The sequence below is a fragment of the Triturus cristatus genome, chromosome 7 (assembly GCF_964204655.1).
Source record: "Triturus cristatus chromosome 7, aTriCri1.1, whole genome shotgun sequence".
NCBI lineage: Eukaryota > Metazoa > Chordata > Amphibia > Caudata > Salamandridae > Triturus > Triturus cristatus.
In genome coordinates, this window is record NC_140590.1 from 211,750,756 (window position 1) to 211,771,487 (window position 20,732).

Below are 20,732 nucleotides of genomic sequence, written 5' to 3' on the forward strand. Positions count from 1 at the left end.
CACGGTGTAGGAGAGCTGGGCTGATCATAGGGTCCTTTGGGTGCGTGGAAATTGAGTCGGCTGTTCAGGTATGCTGGTCCGGTGTCGTGGAGGGCCTTGTGTGTGTGGGTGAGCATCTTGAAGGTGACTCTTGCCTTGATAGGGAGCCTGTTCAGTGTGTGCAGATGCTGGGAGATGTGGCAGTGTTTTGGCAGGTTGAGGACCAGTCTTGTGGCGGCGTTCTGGATGTTCTGTAGCCTGTGGGTGAGTTTTTTGTGTATTCCGGCGTAGAGTGCGTTGCCATAGTTCAGTCTGCTGGTGACCAGGGCGTGAGTGATGGTCTTTCTGTGTTCACGGGGGATCAATTTGAATGTCTTACATAGGCGGACGGTGCGGAAGCAGGAGGACGACACTGAGTTGATCTGGCAGCCCATTTTGAGCTCGGAGCGCAGGGTGATTCCCAGGTTGCGTGCCTGGTCCATGGGGGTGGGCGGGTTTCCGTGGGTGGGGGTCCAACAAGTGTCATTCCAGGTGTTGGGGTTTGGGCCCCAGATGGGTACTTCCATCTTGTTGGTGTTTAGTTGTAGGCAGCTGTTCTTCATCCATTTGGTGATGGCTTCCATGCCTTCTCAAAAGTTGTGTCTGGCGGTGTCGGGTTCATTGGCTAGGGAGCGGATGAGTTAGGTGACGTCTGAGTATGTTGAGTCTGTAGGCTTTGACGATGAGGGCGAGCGGCCCCATGTAGACGTTGAAGAGCATCGGGCTGAGGGAGGACCCTTGAGGGACTCTGCAGGTGGTTGGTGTGGGGTCTGAGAGGAAAGGGGGGAGTCTGACCAGCTGCGTTCTGCCAGAGAGTAAGGAGCTGATCCAGTCGGGGGCCTTGTCCTGGATCCCTGCGTCGTGAAGTCTGTGAGTTAGGGTGCGGTGGGAGACCGTGTTGAACGCCGCTGAGAGGTCGAGGAGGATGAGTGTGAGAAGGTGGTCTGATATATGCTGTCCACTAGTTCTAGTGTGCACCTTGTATCAGTCCAAACAACCCCTTATGGTGAATGGTTAAAGACAACCTTTATTGAAAGCTATCCTAGTGGTAGCTATGGAGAGCAGCCTTCAGGCTAAGTCTTGAAGGAATGTAAAGCAGCTTGTTTTACCAGTCTATAATCTCTTGAATCTCTTGAATGATCAAATGAAAGACAACCACACCAGGGGGCAGATTTATGTTGCCTGGCGCATCCCTGCAAATCAGCAAGGATGCGCCAGGAATGATGCGTCACGCAAGTTTACCCTTGCGCCACACATGATGCGCCGCATTTACAATGCGGCGCATCATGGCGCAGGAATAAACAGATGCGTGACGCATCCGATGGCGTAAGGTTGGCGCAGTGCTTCAGTTGCGTCGCAAGCGCGACGCAACTCCAGCACTGTTCCAACCTACCCTATCCCTAACATGGTGCGTCAAGCCTTACGCCTGCTTCAAGCAGGCGCAGGGTTTTGGCGCATCAGCGTTGGGAAAGTGACTCAGTCAAATCTTATAGATTTGACTGAGTCACTTTTCAGGGGCGTTCCTGCGACCGAACGCCCCCCCCTCTGTCGACACGCCCACGTGAAACCTGACGCAGGTTTTACGTGGCGCAGGGCTTTACACCGTGACGCATCTCCATAGATGCGTCACGATGTAAATTGGGCGCAACGCGGCGCAGGGTTTACGCCGCCGCTGCGTCACAAAAGTGACGCAACGGCGGCGTAAAAGTGGCGCATCTGCAACATAGATCTGCCCCCAGGTATATATTCAAAATATATGTATTTAGGATAAAACACACCCCTCTAGTCACTTTATGAGACTGGAGTTCGAAGTACTTTGTTTACAAGTTAGCAAGTATCAGTAATAGCACATATACATGTTTGGGCCCGAGGGGCGTACCAAACCATATACCAAAAAAGTGGTATAAGAACCACGACTGGAATAGACACAAGGCCTAGAGCCTGTAGAATAGCTGGGACCCCAAGGAACCACCCAAGTTAGTGATACAGGGGACCCACGGGGACTGTATGCAGTATGTCAACACAACCGCGGGTTCCCGTTAGCTTCTATTGGCAATTTTGCGGTTGGAAATTTAAAGATTAGGGACACTTCTAATTGAGTCAGGACCAAACCCTTTTCTAGCACCCACGGGAGCACCGGAGTACTCGAGTGACCTCACCCAGGGAAGCCGGGTGCATAGGTGTCTTTTGGTGTCGGGTCGCATCGTCGGTTTCAATGGAAGCCAGCAAAGAATTGCTGCTGCCGTGAAGAGGAGAAGTGTCCAAAGAGAACTAAGCCTGGAACAAGCATTGAAGGAACCTGAAAGCAGAGGGGACAGAGTCTGGGTCACTAGCCAGTGACCAAGGGCAGGATGGACCAATGCCCACAGATGTCGGGTGCTTCAGGTGAGTTGATGGGTGTCTTGACTCTTCAGCCACGAGGTCCAGGAGGCGTCAACGAAGTCCATGAGCCAGATTCGAGCTGACCCACAATGTCTGTCAAGTGCTGCAGATTGGACCCAACAAGCCTTGGCAACGGCAAATCACTGGAATTCAGAGAAATGACTGCGGTGCAGACCAGCAAGGTCTGAGGGACTCACCCAACAAGGGTAAGTCAGGGCACATCTGGAGCAACCAGGAACGCCCAATCAGAAAAAGAGTTGCCTTCATAGGGACCTGCTAGCCAATGGGCTAGTGATCATGAAGGAGCCTCAAGCGGTAGCACTTGAAGCTGGCCCACGGGTCACTCGTGGAGTGGAGGCCAACAATCTTTGGTGCAAGAAGTCCTCAAGGCTGGGGCAACTCGGAGCCCAAAGCACAACTTCGAGGAGGACCAGGAAGATAGTGTTGCTACAAATGTTAACGGTGTCCAGGGGTCATGGTTCCACGTCACCCACGATAGCCACGGGCCTCAGGTTTGCTGTGGACTCAGGGTAGCCTCGGGGAAGTCTGTAAATCCACCTCTGGTGATGCAAAGACTTTGGCGTCCGGCGGGAGCTTCAGCGATGCAGACCAGTCAGTTGCTTCTTTGGTGCCTGCCAAGCAGGGGAGTCACTCCTTGACCCCAAGGGAGATTTCTTCAGTTTTCTAGTCAGGATAGAACGTCGAAGGTCCAGGATATATGTTGCAGAGTTTTGTCCAGGGTAATCTAAAGTCCTAGGGACTGGATTCCTATACTTACACCAAGTTTAGGGGATGGACTAACTCTAAGGCCCCAACTATGGGTGGGCTTGGAAAGAGGGGTGGTTACACCCATTTCCTTTGTCCAGTTTCACACCAGAGCAGGAGCAGGTAGCCCCTGCAACTGGTTTGAACTGTACTATGCACAGTGTCAGCAAACGTGCCCCCAGTGCAGGACTTCAAAGCACCAGAGAGTGCTCCCGCCCAGCCCCAATGCACATCTGCCTGTCTGGGGAGGTGGTTACACCTCCCTTCGACAGGAAACCTATTGTCCAGGCCTCCCCTGCCGGAGTTTCGGTCATCAGCAGGAGGCCAGACCCGTGTCTGTGGCAGAGGCATCCATTTTGTGATGCCAGGGCTCAGGAAAGTCCTACCGGGTTTGACCAGTGTCTCTCCCTCTAGAAGGATGGAATGCTACCCCTGCCACCAGGGGGGGGGGGGAGGGGGGTAGTATTCCAAAGTGTTTGACACCAAACACGACATGTTTTGATGCAGCAATCCCAAAGTTAGCATTTACCGCGAGGTTATAATGCACTTAAGAGTATATGGTATGGCTGTATCACAGAACAGCTAAAAGGAAGGATTTCCGAAAGCTGCAGAGGGGCTCAGCTAATGCTTGGGCACCCTCTCACATAAAACCAAGCACTCTGCCTTCAGGATTGTCAAGGCCTGCCTGCCATAGGAGTGGCTTATAAGTTTATATGTGTCTGTATAATGGTAGTGATATAGGTAGCCTATTCCACAGTAAGGGGTGCAGGCACACCCTTACCCAGGCTGCAGTAGCAGACCTGTGGTGCCATTTTGGAGTGCGTCTCAGGGGTGGCATAATATATGCTTCAGCTCCTGGTAGGCCTCTGGGGTACAAATGCCCCAGGTACATAGTATACCATATACTAGGGGCTTATAAGGCACTCCAGAATCTAATTAGATATGTACCTAATGTACATGTAAACCAAGAGGAAGCAGCTAGGCTGTTGTCCTGATTAACAGGGCCACAGCCAGACTAAGGTCGAAAAACAGTGAAACACCAGCAAAAAGTGGGGGTACCTATGTGAAGCAGATCCTACTCTCCTACAATGAGGGCCACGGTGTCTCCTCTGTCCAGTTAGGTGCAGATGTCGTCTGTTGCGGCAAGGAGGCCAGTTTCCGTGCTGTGGTTTTTCCTGAAGCCGGATTGGGAGGAGTCGAGGATGTTGTGCTCTTCAACGAATGCAGCGAGTTGGCTGTTGATGGCTTTCTCGATGACTTTCACCAGGAATGGGAGCAGGGAGATGGATCTGTAGTTTTTTAGGTCGGTGGGTCCGCCGAGGGTGTTGATCTTGGCGTGTTTCCAGTCGTCTGGGAACAAAGCGGTCGCCAAGGAGTGGTTGAAGGTGTGCGGAGCATGGGTGCGATGGTGTCGGTGGCTCTGTTGAAGATATGGTGGGGGTAGGGGTTTGTGGGGGCACCGGAGTGGATTGACTTCATTGTCTTCAGTGTGTCTTTGGTGGTGAGGGCTGTCCATCTGTCAATCGTTGGCTTCAGGGTGTCGGGTAGGCCTGGGCAGTAAATTCCGTTCCGTTCGTGGAATTTGAGTAATTTTGCGTCCCGCGGAGAACGCAGATTTTCCCAAAATTCTGCGTACCGCGACTTTGCAGACTTTTTTGCTTGTTCGTGTTCTCAAAATGCGTGTTCGCAAGATATTTCCTCCCGAGCACGCAAACAGCGTTTGCAAACAGAAAAAAAGCATCGCGAACAAGAAATTCCACGTGATCGCGGAATTTCTGCATGCTCACGGAGATTTTTTACCATTTTGCGGAGCTTCGCGTAGCGCGACTACGAAAATTCCGCCAACCTCTAGTATCGGGGGTGGTTGGTGGGGGTTCCGTGTGTTGGTTGTCTTCGTCAAAGTTGTAGATGCTCTTGATTTTATGGTGAAAGAAGGTGCTAAGTTTGTCGCAGAGGTCTTGTGAGGGAGGGCTGTCAGTCGACTCACTGGTGGGTTGGGTGAACTCCTTGATGATGTTGAAGAGTTCTTTGCTGTTGTGTGCATGAGTGGAGATTCTGTCTTCAATCACTTTTTTCCTTATTTTCCTGATTAGTTGGTGGTGGGCGTTGGTAGAGGCTCTGAAGTTGTTGTGAGATTCAGTGGATTTGGTGTTCCTCCAGGCTTTTTCGAGGAGGCGGCAGGTGCGTCTGGATTCTCGAATTCGGTGGTGAACCATCTGGCTTTCTAGGCGTGGGTGTTGTTGATTTTCTTGAGGGGGGCTATGGTGTCGGCGCTGTCAGATATCCACCTGTGCAGGGTTCGGGCTGCTGTGTTGGGGTCGTCGTTTTCTCTGCTGGTTGGGTGGGAGTTGCTGAGTGAGGAGGTGATCTGGTCGTCGGTGATTCTGGTCCAGTTTCTTCATATGAGCAGATGCCGGTGTCTTTGGATGGTGGGTGTTCTGAAGGGGAAGTGGACGCAATGGTGGTCAGTCCATGGGAGTTCGGTGGTGTGGATGAAGTTGATGGAGTTTTCTGTCGTGAAGAGGGGGGTCGAAGGTTTGTCCTGCTGAGTGTGTGGGTTCGGTCACGATTTGGCAGAGGCCAATGTTGTGGAGGTTGTCCAGGAGGGATGTGGTGTTGGGGTCCAGTTGATTGTCGATGTGGAAGTTGAGATTTCCCAGCAGGGTGTAGTTGGTGGATGCAAAGGCATGCAGGGAGATGATGTCTGTAATGTAGTTGGTGAAGGGTCCACGGGGTCCAGGGGTTCGGTAGATGAGGGTTCCTTGGAGGGTGCTGGTGGGGTTGGTCTTTATCTTGAAGTGCAGATGTTCCATCATGTCTGTGGCCTCATCGGGGAGTGTACTTAGGTGGAGGGTGGATTTGTGGATGATTCCTCCTCCTGGGTGGGTATGGTGGTCCTTTCTGGAGATGCTGTACCCTTGGGAATGGCGATAGCGATGTCCGGTCCCAAGGAGGTGTTGGTCCAGGTTTCGCTATGTCCGATGTGGTGCTGTCGAGGAGGTCCCAGATTTCGGTGGCATGTTGGAGGAGAGATCGGACGTTGAGGAGGATGCATTGCAGGGTCTCTGGTTCGGTTGTGTTCCTGCGGTCGGGGTGTGCTGGGTGCACGTACCTGGCGGTGCTGTAGGTTTGTCGGCAGCGGTGACAGCTGAAGAGTCCGTGGGTGTCAGCCGGCGTGGCTTGCATGCAGTTGTTGTTGCGGCCTGGTTTGAGTTTGTGGAGTGCTGTTGGGCTGTAGCGTTGGCGGTGCAGAGGTCCAGGGTTCCTGGCGCTGGTCGCATTCGGGTTGCAGACGGGCTTGCCTTAGGTGTGCCAAAGGCATGTCTGCTTTCCTATCTATAGTTTAATTGTGCTGGCTGAACCTTAGACTGTTTCTAGGCAGAATAACATGCACCTCCTGATACTGTTGTTAACAGGTTTGTACATGTGATAATATATTGTTTCTCTCACTCTGCCAACATTTGTGGGTGTTCACATAATTTTTCATGTCCAAATCCTCCAACTACCTCTGAAGACTATAATACTCTTCTTTCCTTGCCAGTATCTCTGACTTCCTCTTCAGGAATGACCCACTAAGTAAGCAGCAATATAGCTAGCAGTGGTGCAGCAGGTGCAGTGGTGCCTGGGCCAGGGGCTTGCACTAGGACCTGTGGAACATTTATTATGCTTTGCAAGGATGCATTATTACCTGCATGTGTATGTGAAATAGTGATTCAGGATCTAAATACAGAATGCAAGAATATCTTTGTGAATCCGACTCCAGTCCTCTAAATGAATAATAGTTTAAAATTGCATTCTGGACTCATATTTCATAACTTGCCTACTCATCATATAGTACAGTGGATCTCAAACTTTTGGCTTTTGTGGACCCCCACTGAATCAATGTCAACAGACGGGGACCCCAAGATAGGCAATTTCTGCAATTTCAACCTCAAAACAATATGTAAGATTAAAGAAACAGGAATAATTCAAACAAATACACAAATTATACATTTATTTATTTCACAAAGAAAATATACAAAAACAAAAGCTTACATTTAAAGGAGTTTGGAGCATTTCAAAATTTAGCTAGATTTTAGCATTGACTTTGTTTTTTTTGCCCCTAAAGCATGCTCTGGTTTTGTCAGCACATAGCAGTGCTTCACTTTAAGCTACCAAGCGCCCATACAATTTGCTGTTTCTCTTTTGCCACAAATCAAGCTAAGGAAATTGAGAACAATTTCAGCCTCTAATTTTAAAGCTCCTTACATTTACAGAGTTTCTTTACAATTACACACTTTGCTTTTTATGTATTATACTTTATTAATCTGCTAATATTTTTTAATTTTCTAAACAGTCATAAACAACCAGGGGTCTTTGGACCCAAGGCTAGGAATCAATGATACAGTGTGTAAATGATTTGCGCTATAATTATTTTTCAATTTTTATCTTTGTCTAACATGTTTTATTTGGGATGTTGCATGCTTTACTGAATGTGCGATAAGGGATATAAGAATCACTAATCCATTTTTCACCAGCATGGGCAAATAACTCAATTTTTTGTATTGGTTTCATTAGATTTTGAGGTGATATTCAAGGACCTTAACCTCGCTTGTGCCATAAAATCAGAATATTTGTACACTTTATGCAGGATTGTGCTCACTTGTATAATTCTGAGCATAAAATACTTTCTTTGTGCAGATTTAAATAAAAATACCACCCATGTAATGTGACATTATGTATACTCCGTTAGATTGGTCTTATTGTCCATTTCTTTGCAGAGTGAAATTGAAGTAGAGAGAGCACACAGTAAAAAAGAAATCGAGGCGCTGCACCAGAAACTAAATGATGAGGAGGAAAATCTTCTTCACAGACTTGAAGAGGCAGAGACCCATATTCACGTATATGAGATGGAGGTCAAAACCAAATTCTCACAGGATTTACATAACCTTCAAACATTCATTGATGAGGTAGTGGCAATGTGTGAGCAACCTGCAAAAGAATTCATAAAGGTAAGAGACAGATGCCTGGAATTACAGCTTGAAGGGTATTCTATGGCACTTGTGATACAGCGGACAGGATATCTGTTATGTTTGTGGTGCAGTAACCTGTACACAAAGTCTAAATTTGGCCCTGAGACATTTGTGATTGCAATCCATTTTATAATGATATAATTGTCATGTGGTACCTTGAAAGATCCTTCAAATATGCTCATGACTAAGGACTTCAGAAGCTTTTGGGCCCTCAAGAAAAATAACTTGTGTTCTGTGTTGTTCTGATAAGTGAACGGGGACAATTCTAAATGCAGCCAATGGCTCACTCATTTATAAGGACCACACCACACCGATTGCACTGCTCCATGTTCATGAAAATGTATCTTTATCCCTTCAATGTTTTTCCAACCATGTTCTGTGCATCCCCTTACTGGCACAACTTAATTTGATCAAGTCCTCTTTCATGTTTTTTATGTCTCTTGAACATTACTAGCCTATATGCAAAACTTGCTAAATTCCACATACAATTAGAAAATGTTTATTGAGACAAATCGAATAGAACGGTAATATCAATGTATTATTTATATATTATGTAATATTTATATCATGTTTGACCATACGTATCAAATACACCTGTTGTGTACTCAGACCTTCAGTGGCATTACTTACAGACGCATGTGCAGTCCTGCAGGCACTTTGAACCTAGTTAATTAAACCCAGTTTGAGATTCATCTAAGTGTTAAAAGAAGATATAGCCAGATGATAACTGTATACTTGGTTTGTGGGGGCAGCTAATGTGTTATGGACCTGCCTCTATTACTTCCATGTACCTTTAAATTACATAGGGGTACAATTTTCTGAATCCTACAGTGACATCCAACATAAAAAAGCTGGTTCAAAACATATTGGGCCAAACTCATACGGGCATTTATGAGGCCCCGAAGTACTATTCCTGTATTTGAACTTCATGACTCTTAAATGTCTTTGTGAATGTGTCTCAAAACATATAAAATGTAAATATTTAAGGACTATTCACATACAATTTGTATAATTAGATGACTATACAATATTTGTACTTTTACAAGCTGGACTTTTCTCCAGTATTCCAAAAAGGCATATACATGCATGTAAAAGTAGTACTTCTGTAAAACTACTTTGCCCACTCATACATGTCTGTGTAAAATAGCACTATTATTTGTCAACTCAAAAATAAAAATATTTTTTGAAAAGATAGACTCTATATGTCATCTCTATAAAATAATGCCAAGTCACACAAAAAAAGAGGGAAATACATAACCACGAGGAATGCCCATTTCCTAAACATATATAATAAATGTTAATTCAATTTTAACACAGGATTTATAATGCCACTAGTTGGTCCTGGACTCATGTGTTCTATGATAATTGGCCAGAAAAATTCATATTCATTTGATAAATGGAAATCAATGGAATTGGTACAAAGTGGGGTACTTCAGCATGGAAAGCATCATGTATAATCCTTAAAATTAAGCCAATCAAAGCCCCCCAATAAGACACCACAATAAAAGATATAAATACACTCAAATCAAAACCACACAAAAATGTTAAGAGTGCCATTAAGAATATGACAACACTGATAAAACGTCCTATACACAAACCATTAAACAAATATGTATCCCTTATGTTTAAATACATTTACATGTGGGAATCCCACAATCAACAGTAATGACCAAATGGAAAATGAGAGATGATGATCAATAATGAACCCTCAACAATAGATGCCAGAAATGAAGGGACTGCATTTCCAATGCAAGGCAATAGAACGTAACTAGGGGTAAAAATAAAAGGTTTTTCCTTGATGCTGAATTTTCCATCACAACATTCACCTTCATGTCCTCCCCATAACTTTTGAGATAACATTAAAAACTGCACCAAAGTTTTGTTGTGAGCAGGTAACATTGAACTATATAAAGTACCATGTACATAAACTATGTACAGGTACAATTTGAACATGGTTGAACGCATTTATATTAAAAACTACCAAGAAATTCATATAAAGCAAATCTGTCAAGTTTGATGTCCTATCCATATCTCTAAGGGCCTGATTCATGGTGTGGTGGTGGTGGTGGTCTTGCCACGGCCACATTAATAACCTAGTGGTCATGCTGTTCTGGAACTGGCATTCCTTGGCGGTGGTGCAGCGGTCCAGAGGCATCTATCTGCTTGGTTGGACTGCGGTGGTTCCACCAAGCATATTAGGACTTTTCTCTCTACCAGGGTTTTAATGGCGGTTCCTCCTCCATGATAACCCTGGCAGAGAGGAAACAAAGGAGGCCCTACAGGGTCCCCCTGCGCCTCCCACCCCGTGGATGCACATAGGGGGGCATACCATGTGCAACAATGTGTGCATGCACAGAAGTTCCATCATGGCATGGACTGAAAAGTCCACGCCATGCTGGAACTGTTATTGATGTTCCCCTTGTGGTGCCTATTTTATAGGCACAATGTGGAAACGCTAAAGGAATTGCCTGCCAGCGACTAAAAAAGTAATAATGTGGCAGGTCGTTTTCACGCAGGTTTGACGGTGTGGCAGTGGGTGGTCCTACCACTGCACAGTCAAACTTGTAATCATCTCCTAAGAGTATTTCCCTTAATCATATGCATTTTAGTGGACCCTGCATGTTGGGAAACATGGAGTAATCAAGGAAGTGGGGTGTTAGGCAAGAAGAAATACCAACATTGTGCTGATGGCTTTGCAATCACAGCAACCCTTCTGTAGGATCCACTTTCCGCTCATAGTCCTTATATTTGTACATTCAGTGCCTCATTCTGAGTGTCCCAGTGATCCTTATTCAGAGGCCCAAATTCGGGTTACAAGATGCTCAGTGTTTTCCCACTACTATCCTGCCAGGCAACTGCTTGTACACATTTCTGTGGAGAAAAACTTTCACATTGGAAAGTGGTAAATATGTTGTATTGTCATGTTAGTACCTATTCTGACCTGCAGAATTCTTAAACTAGCAGTAATACAGCCCCAAACAATACTGCAGCTTGTGCTATTATTGCTTACTGAGTGAGGTATTACTATACTTAATAACACGTTCATATGCATAAACCTCAGTATTCTTGGTTGATTTCTATATTAGTCCTACATCAGAACTTTAATCTGACCTACAATTCAACTACCAAAAACTGACCACTTCTCAACATATGTGGCCATTGTTTTCTACTAAACCAAGGAACTCATTGATACTTCTATTCCTAGATCAACCAGAATAATTATTCCGAGCAGGCTAGATTGCAGCATTTACAGTTTGTAATATATTTCTTCTATCTGAATATTGTTTTATTGAATTAGTTGGATTATCTAGGGCAACTTTTCTTTAAATGAAAAACTTTTGCCATCTTGCTGGATACTCTGAACTCTTGCCATCCCAAATCAAATGTTAGATATGTGTGTGCCCTATACAAAGACGTCTGAAGTTCCATGATACGATATTAAAGTGCATACTGGTAGTGCAAAGAACGAAAGAGTCTGATAAAAAACAACATTCTTTTTTCTGTCTTATTATAGGAAGCAAAAGATATCTTGACCAGGTAAGACTGGGAACCATACCTATTATGTTCATGGGTTGTATGCTACAAAATGAACAATTAACACACACAACTGATTACATACTGATGACATGTATTTATCTCAATAAAACTGTTTCTATTTTTAGAAGCTCCGGACTTATTTTAGCAAAAAAGTCTAGGTGATATAGATGTTGGAAATGCTTCTCTCATTGTGAAATGAATAGCAGTAGGTGCACAGTCCACTTAGCCCTGAACTGTTTGACTGCTTTTATCATCATCCATGTGTTGGAAGCATTTATTGCTGATGCCATTGGCAATTCAATTTAACCCTTGAATAAATCCTGAAACCGGGTCCTACACAGCTGTCTTCACCATTAAAGTAGAATCACATAGAAGACTCAATTACTCGGGCTGTTATAGTGATGAAAATCGCCTGGCTTTTCAACAGTCAAGATGTCAGTCTGAACGTACATTACTATTTTTATGACGTCATCATGATTTTGGACATTTTCATGTCCCTAGGCGGATTTTGATAGCCTGAAAAAGATAAAATACAGGTGAATAGACTCAAGGTAATTTTTTTTCCCAAAGTATTACACACTTTGTGTCACAGATTCACGGGCTAGATGTATCAATAACTGTTCCCGGAATACCAGTCCCTAATAGCGACTAGCATTTTTGCGACCAGTAAAGATTTTTAAGAACTGACCTAGATACTAATAGGTCGGTTCTTAAAAATTCGAATGAAAGTGCATCCCAATCTGATCTACTGCACAAAAATTCAAATGATAGTGGGACTCAATCTGACCTACTGCATGAATACGAAAGAGGTAGGTCGCAAATTGCAATTTACTATGATTACAGGTCATCGCAGGGTTGGTGGCTTGCAGAAAGCAGTCTGTAAATGCCTTTCAGAAAAAAATTGTTTTTTTAAATGCAGCTGTTTTTAACCCCTTCGCCGCGGCAGGACTTCCGCCGCGGCGCTGGGGGGGGGTTTGGGGGCAGCACGGTGGCGCTGTGCTCGTGACGGAACCGCTCCGTCACGAGCCACGGTTGAGCTGTGCTCATGACGGAGTGGTTCCGTCACGTCTCCGCCCACTGCGCTAATCGCCCGCACAGGCAGGGAATTAGCGCCGCGTGGGCGGAGCGGCGGCCAACGGCCGCAGCATGACGGAACCACTCCGTCATGAGCACAGCGCAACCGTGGCTCATGACGGAGTGGTTCCGTCATGAGCAGGGAAGGGGTTAAAAAAAAGAAAACAGGACTGCGTATCAAAAGAACTTGGGGTTTACTTTTTTTGGGTTTGTCCCAAGGATCACTTCCTCCTCTTCAACAAACTTTTTTTTACATTGCCTTTTGCGAATTCAGTACCACATCTTCAAAAATATGAATGTATTGCGATATGATTTTGGTCACAAAGATTAATGCACCTAGAACACGACCCAACACGACCCTTCTGTATACCAAATTGGTGTCTATTTCTAATCCAATTTTATGTGTAGGAAAAACTTCTAACTCCATAAACTGTATTAGTACAAAAGAAAAAGCATTTTAACAGTTGCAAATGTTGAATTGAAGTGTTTACGAACAACATAATGCTTAATTCCTCTGGCCCTTAGTATTATATGGTTCCTACAAATTAAGTAGGACTGTGTATCTGGACAACACAACCTTAAGAATATAGGGACTCATCAGAAAATGTTGACCTTCTTCCTAGCTAACTCACAGTGCCCCATCGGAACCCCTAACCTTACCATGGTACCAGATGGTATCAGCAACCTCAAACATGATCTTGCTTATTTCCCAAGGAAATAGTGAAAACAGATCTACCTTTTGTTGTTACTTTTGCATGCCAGAGGTAAACACAAGAAAGATACGAATAAGGGTTTTGAAATATTTATTGAACCAATCATATTCCTGTATAGAAAGTGTGAGCTGCAATTGTAAGGTAGATGAAAAAATGCATTGTAACCAGCATTACAAGAATGGTGAAAAAGATAAACAGTTCAACCATGATAACATTATTTCTATGTGATTATACTCCTATCTAACACTACCTAAACTATCGAGAGCATAGTGGGAGTGCCCTCTCCCAGATCAATTGGGTTAGCCTAACCCCCCCCATACCTGGGTGGCAAAGCGCCAGCAAGCTGATCTGATGTAGAGCAGGTTATTTTCCTTTGCAGGATAACGGTTAGAGTCAGCATGGCTGCATCCCAGTCACAGTGTACAGTGTTCAAGGACAATCCCAGCAAAAGTGCTACTGTGCGGACTGTTTCTCAAAGGCTGTTTATCTAATAAAAGCACTGTTTCAATTGCACTTTTTCAAATGTGCAGATCTGATGCAATGGTTTGTCTGGAGCCATAGAGCGGTCTCCAGCCGGGCACCCAAATACAAGGGCATCACATTCTATGTTCCTAGGCTTGGGCAGAGTGTATAAATAACATGATAATAATACTTATTAAGAAATTAACTGCATGTATAATAGTTTCTCTGTACAATTATTGTGTATGTGAGTAACATGTAAAAGGTCACCGTTGAAAAAGAAGTCAAGCTATAACATGAAACTAAAATGGAGACTAGGAGCACTGATGTAACCTCATGCTACTGGGGCCTTTTCTTGTCTATGCATGGCAATACACAAATTCCTTGTTCTATTCTTTTGCTTCAGAATCATGAAATTATGCACTCTCCAGCAGCCTTCCATGGCCAGTTGAACACCTATATGATTACATTCCAAAACTCAATGACAGGGACTCCGGCAAGGTCTGTTCGCATGGTAGAGAAGTTGACAGTATTTTGGGGACAGAGTTGCCCAAGATCACACAGGGAGTCAATGGAGAAAAGGGATACAATGAGTAAGATCTGCACAAGGTAATAGTAAGTCGAAGTGGAAGACATGCATACAACAACATTAACAATAAAAGGAATATAGGCCTATTTTGCACTGCAAGGGATATACTGCTTAGTCGGAGCACACAATTTACTTTTGGTAGAAGTCACACACTCCTGCCCCATTAACAGTCATGAAGCAAGATAGTGTTTGGGAATCCTAATGAAAGACCTGAGCATGCGGGGATGGAAGTCTAGGAGGGACATTAGACCATTATCCCTGGAATCCTAGTTACCAATTTTAGCTTTTTTTTTTGCAACCTCTATTTTTTTAAACAATTACTAAATTATAAAAAATATTAGAGCTTATCAAGCTTAAAAGAAAATGGGAAAATTATGGAAGAATCTGTGACACTGATGCTAGCTGGAGGGGATTTTGCTCTGCCACTTGATGTTTTAGGAATTCACAACCCCAAAATAGTTTCAGACTTTGCAGATAACTCTGTGCGCCTCTATTTTTGAGTAAACTTTCACAGTGACTGATACCATTGGGCCACTAACTGATGAAGCGCCTTAGTGAATTCAAGATACCTTTGCCCCTACACTAATGCTATCAGTTAGCCCTATAAAACTTTGGGTGAGTCTTCCTCTGAATATTTTACCCCCCCCCCATTGGTTGAAACTAATTTTTATTGTTCTAGGAGTCTATGTACTTTAACATCGCACTTTAAAACAAGGTAAAATTGTCTTACATCTGATTGCCACATTTGATTTACTCACAAGTCTCAAGTAAAGTGGTTCAACATGTAACAAGGGCCTGTAAATGAAATGGTGCTAGTGATCTTGCAGCAGTTAGTGTAACACCCACTTAAGTAGCCTTTTAAAACATGTCTCAGTTTTAAACTGTCAATTCCACCTGGCAAAAGAAACATGTTGTCAACTCCACAGGGCGAAAGAAACGTGTTGCCAGACCTAAAACGTCCTTTTTAATGCATATGCCACACGTAAGGTTGGCCCGAAACATCCTATAGGGCAAGGTGCATTATATTTAAAACGTTGGACATGTACTTTTAAGTTTCACATGTCCATGTCCTGAAAAACCATTTTAATTATTGTGAGGCCTTCCTACCTCATAGGATAACATTAGGTTACCTTAATACATTTAATACGTGATTACTTTTGTTTGGGAACAGGTGTTAATGTGATGTTTTTTCTCAAAAGGATTGCAGTTTAAAACCATCTTTAATGGTAAAGTCATATTTTAGGTCACAGTTTTGAAAATGCCACATTTAAAAAGTTGGCAATTTCTTGTCCTACCATTTGAAGCCTGTAGTCTGGTTCCCAAGTCATGTGACTGTGATAAGACTGGCAATTGGCCTTTGTGTATTTCTCCCAGACAGAGAGACACATGGGGACTTTATGTTAGTAGGATGGGCCATCCTGCCAGAAAGGGAGGGGTAGAACCGTTCTCTGCCCCACTTACATTTGAAAGGAGCTGCCCCAGAACACTCCCAAAGAACTCCAAACTAGTCTTTTGTGACACCAGACCACGTGGTCTCTAGAAACTATAGAACTTTCTTCCACTCTTTTAATGTGGCACCAGGTATTAAAATGTAACCCTCAGATGCACTCTTCAGTTGACCCCTGTGTCTGTGGAGGACACTCAGCAGGTCTTCCCTGTACTTTAGAGGACTACCTTGCTGCTTGACACCTGGTTTGTACTTTGGATGACTGCCCTGCTGCTGGAAGCCTGCCTTGCTCCTTGAACCCAGTACTACCAGAGTGACTCAGAGGGTTAGTTGGCTGCCTCCTGTTCAAAACTACAGAGACATAAAAAGCTCCAACAACTTGATGCCTGCACCTGAACCCTGCCTGAAGTGTGTCCTGCCCTCCATGTAGAGTACACCCATTCCTGGACCATTGGAAGTGGTGCTGAAGGTGCCCCAAAAGCTTAGATCCAAAACTTGAAAATTGGAAATTATTTTGATGAAAAGTGCCCTGGGAACCAAGAGAAGATTGGGACCTACCTGCTTGCCAATCCACCCAAAGTTCAATGCCAGTCAGTCTGACTTTGAGGTAGCTCCTGCTACATTCTCTGCAGTAGCAAATCCTGATCACTGGCTCCTCGCAGAAGAGGTAGCGAGCCTCATGGAGCCCTCATTGGCTACAGGCTGCATCTTTGTCCCATTGGAGATTTTTGACTCCCATACAAAAAAGAGACTAAGTCCAAATGTAGAAATCTATACAGCAACTTTGTCCAGCAGCTCCCCAATGACAACACTTCCTCCTCAAAAACCCCTGGCTGTCTTGCTCCACTAAACTTTCCCTTTACTTTCTCAGACATTTTTCTTCAAAACTTCTTCTTTGACTTTACCCCAGTCTTACGCGACTAGATGACTGCTTTTGGTAGTTTGATCTTAGGCACTAGTTTTTACTAATAATATAAAAATGTATAACTCTGGTTCTGCTGATTGGATTTTTGTCATTGTGGTGCCTAATAATTCATAAAGTTTTACTGTATTTTTAGGTCTCGCTGAGACAGCGAAAGCTGTCTCTTTGAGACATTTTGTAAGTGGGCTTTCAAAAGTGCTACCCACATGGTTTTGCTGGCCTAGGGCTTGAGTGCACGGTGGCGTGCACGTGCACAGCTGCTCCTCTGCTCCTTGCATTCCCCACTCCCTTCTCACCCAGCCCTTTGATGCTCTGTTCGATTACTTTCACTTTAGCCGCTTTGACCCTTGCATTCCCCCCTCCATTCTCACCCAGCCCTTTGATGCTCTGCTCGATTACTTTCACTTTCGTCGCTTTGGTGTTTGATCGCAAACGCGATCACTTCTGCTTGGCATAGCTTGTACTTGTTCTCTTTGTCCTCACATATGCTCTTCCCTCTATGTTTTCCTCTCTGGTCTCACATGTGCTATTCCCTCTGTATTTTCACTCTGCCCTCACATGTGCTTTTCCCTCTCTATGTTTCTCTATTTCCTCACACATGCTATTCCCTCTGTATTTGTCTCTCTTCCCTCACATGTACTCTTCCCTCTGCATTTTTTCTCTATGCTCTCACATGTGCTCTTCGTTCTGTATTTTTTTCTCTGCCCTCTCTATATTTTTTCTCTGCCCTCTCTATATTTTTCTCTCTGCTCTCACATGCTCTCTTCCCTCTATGTTTTTTTCTCCGGTCTAACATGCGCCCTACCCTCTGTATTTTTCGCTTTGCTCTCACATGAGCTCTTCCCTCTCTATTTTTCTCTCCTCCCTCACATGGACTCTTCCCTCTGTATTTTTCTCTCTGCCCTCACGTGCTTTTCCCTCTGTATTTTTCTCTCTGCCCTCACATACTCTTCCCTGCATGTTTTCCTCTTTCCCTCAAGTGCACTCTTCCCTCTGATCACATGCATACACAACTATGCACACATACAAACACACACATGCATTTACACACACATATGAACATATACAAACACACACAGACATGCATAAACATATGCATATACATGCACACCAACACACCAACCCCACATACACATATAAACAAGCACGCACACCAACATACTCATACACATATACATACACACAAACATGCAACCACAGACATAGGTATACACACAAACATATGTGTACACATCCATGAAGACAAATGAACACAATGACACACCCATACTTGCACACCAACACACTCATGCATACACAACCATATACACATACAAACACACACACATGCATACCCACACAGATATATACATATAGACACACACACTATGCACACACATGCATCTCCCGTACTGTCTCAGGGGAAGAGTCGGTGTCAGCTGTCTCCTAGAGGGAGATCTCGCATGAGACAGTAAGACTCAGAGACATGTGGCGGTGGGGAGAGACAGACATGCCTCCCTTTAATTGTGTTGTTGCAAGATGGTGACTATCTTCTGCCACTGGTGCATTCAGATAAGCGGCAGGAAGTTCGTTGGACACATGCACTGGTTTCAATTTCGAGAAAGTAGGGTGAACGTTTCACAGATCGGGAGTGTGTGTCAACACGTGTTTCTTCACGGTAAGGCCAATCAGTACGTTTTGTTTAACCGTGTGGTCATGAATCCTTTAATTGCATAAGTGAGTGGGTATGAATGTAAACAAAAATGTAACACTAATACCACATTTTCTGTCACTCTTGTGAACAGGTTTGCTGTGAATGTATGAATGAGAATGGCGTTTTAGAATACGTTACATGGAAAAGGGTCAACATGGTGTATACGGTTTTTTGGGTGTTTTTTAATTTTTTTTTATTTTTTTTTTATTGCATGGTTAACGTCATGATATACCGGATTCGGATGCTTCATTGCAGATCAGTTGTTTGGCCCGTGGTTATTTACGAGTTTGGAAAATACTTTTGTATTGTTTTGATTCTTTTTGTCTCTGCCCTATCTCTTGGCTGCGTCCTTACTCTCTCCTATCTTCTCTCTCCACCTCTTTGCTACATGTTCTCTCGTAATGTTTTCATTTTCCCCAACTCTCTTCTTTACTCTCTCTAATTCTTTTTTTGCTCCTTTTCTGTCCCTGTCCCTTCTCTCCTCTTTCTCTCCCCACCTGTCCCTTCTCTAACCCCACTCCTCTTCCTCTGCCCGCCCCCCCATCCCTCTCTCTCGCAGTACTATAGCATAGGCAGCACCAGGTCTCTGATGCCTTCTCAGTGTTGGCCCTGGGGGTGGAGGAGGTAAGTCAGCCCCCCAAGTGAATCCCATTATCAACAGATAGTGAACCTCTATTTACCAACAAGTACGGAGCGGTCTCGGGAGACGGCTGATGCGAACAGTGATCTACTCTCGGCCCCGGCAGGGCCTGTGGGGTGGGGGCATTACCTTACACTAGGAGAGGAAGTAAAAGTGATATCCTCCCCTCCTCCCACTCCACTACTGTCTCTCCTCACCCTCCACCTCTCTCTCTGCTCCACTTCTGATTCCCTTCCAACTCGGTCTCTGCTTACCCTCCACCTCGGTCTCTCCTTACCCTCCACCTCGGTCTCTCCTTACCCTCCACCTCGGTCTCGCCTCACCCTCCACCTCGGTCTCTCCTCACTCTCCACCTCGGTCTCTCCTCACCCTCCACCTCGGTCTCTCCTCACCCTCCACCTCCGTCTCTCCTCACCCTCCACCTCTGTCTCTCCTCACCCTCCACCTTCGTCTCTCCTCACCCTCCAACTCTGTTTCTCCTCACCCTCCACGTGTCTCTCCTCACCCTCCACCTCACCCTCCTCACACTCCACATGTCTCTCCTCACCCTTCACGTCTCTCCTCACCCTCCACGTGTCTCTCCTCACCCTCCACACGTGTCTCTCCTCACCCTCCACGTGTCTCTCCTCACCCTCCACACGTCTCTCCTCACCCTCCACACGTGTCTCTCCTCACCCTCCACACGTGTCTCTCCTCACCCTCCACACGTGTCTCTCCTCACCCTCCACACGTGTCTCTGCTCACCCTCCACATGTGTCTCTGCTCACCCTCCACATGTGTCTCTGCTCACCCTCCACACGTGTCTCTCCTCACCCTCCACCTCACCCTCCACATGTGTCTCTCCTCACCCTCCGTCTCTCTCCTTACCCTCCACGTGTCTCTTCACACCCTCCACGTGTCTCTCCTCACCCTCCATGTGTCTCTCCTCACCCTCCACGTGTCTCTCCTCACCCTCCACGTGTCTCTCCTCACCCTCCATTTCTCTCCTCACCCTCCACGTGTCTCTCCTCACCCTCCACACGTCTCTCCTCACCCTCCACACGTGTCTCTCCTCACCCTCCACACGTGTCTCTCCTCACCCTCCACGTCTCTCCTCACCATCCGCCTCACCCTCCACATGTGTCTTCTCCTCACCCTCCACATGTGTCTCCTCCTCACCCTCCACAGGTGTCTCCTCCTCACGCTCATAAAGAGAAAAAGGTAGTAAGGAGCACTCTCGTTTGTGCGAGTAGTTTGATTAAAGATTGAGGCTGTTTAATAAAAAGTTATTTTGGAGGGTGCTGAGGTACAACATCCGAAGTCACTACGGATGTGTGATAAGTGAAGAACAAAAGGAAGTGGGAAAACCCACTGAGTACCTCGCACTGTTCACTGTGCGGGACAAAACCCCTAAATATGTGTAGTCAAAATACAGGTTTCAAACACATATATCATTAATTGTAAACCAATAGTCTAGTGTTAACTAACAAACAATTTAAACC

General features: G+C 45.1%; 1 protein-coding gene across 2 annotated transcripts in view; it reads left to right on the forward strand.

Annotated features, from left to right (window-relative positions):
* Window positions 1-20,732, forward strand: part of LOC146809241 (zinc finger protein RFP-like) — a 255,257-nt gene that overhangs the window by 59,414 nt on the left and 175,111 nt on the right. For both annotated transcript variants that reach the window (XM_085616066.1, XM_085616067.1), the window contains exons 3-4: window positions 7,926-8,156; window positions 11,692-11,714. In XM_085616066.1, the coding sequence (XP_085472192.1) occupies window positions 7,926-8,156; window positions 11,692-11,714 (254 nt within the window). The remainder of the gene's footprint in view (window positions 1-7,925; window positions 8,157-11,691; window positions 11,715-20,732) is intronic.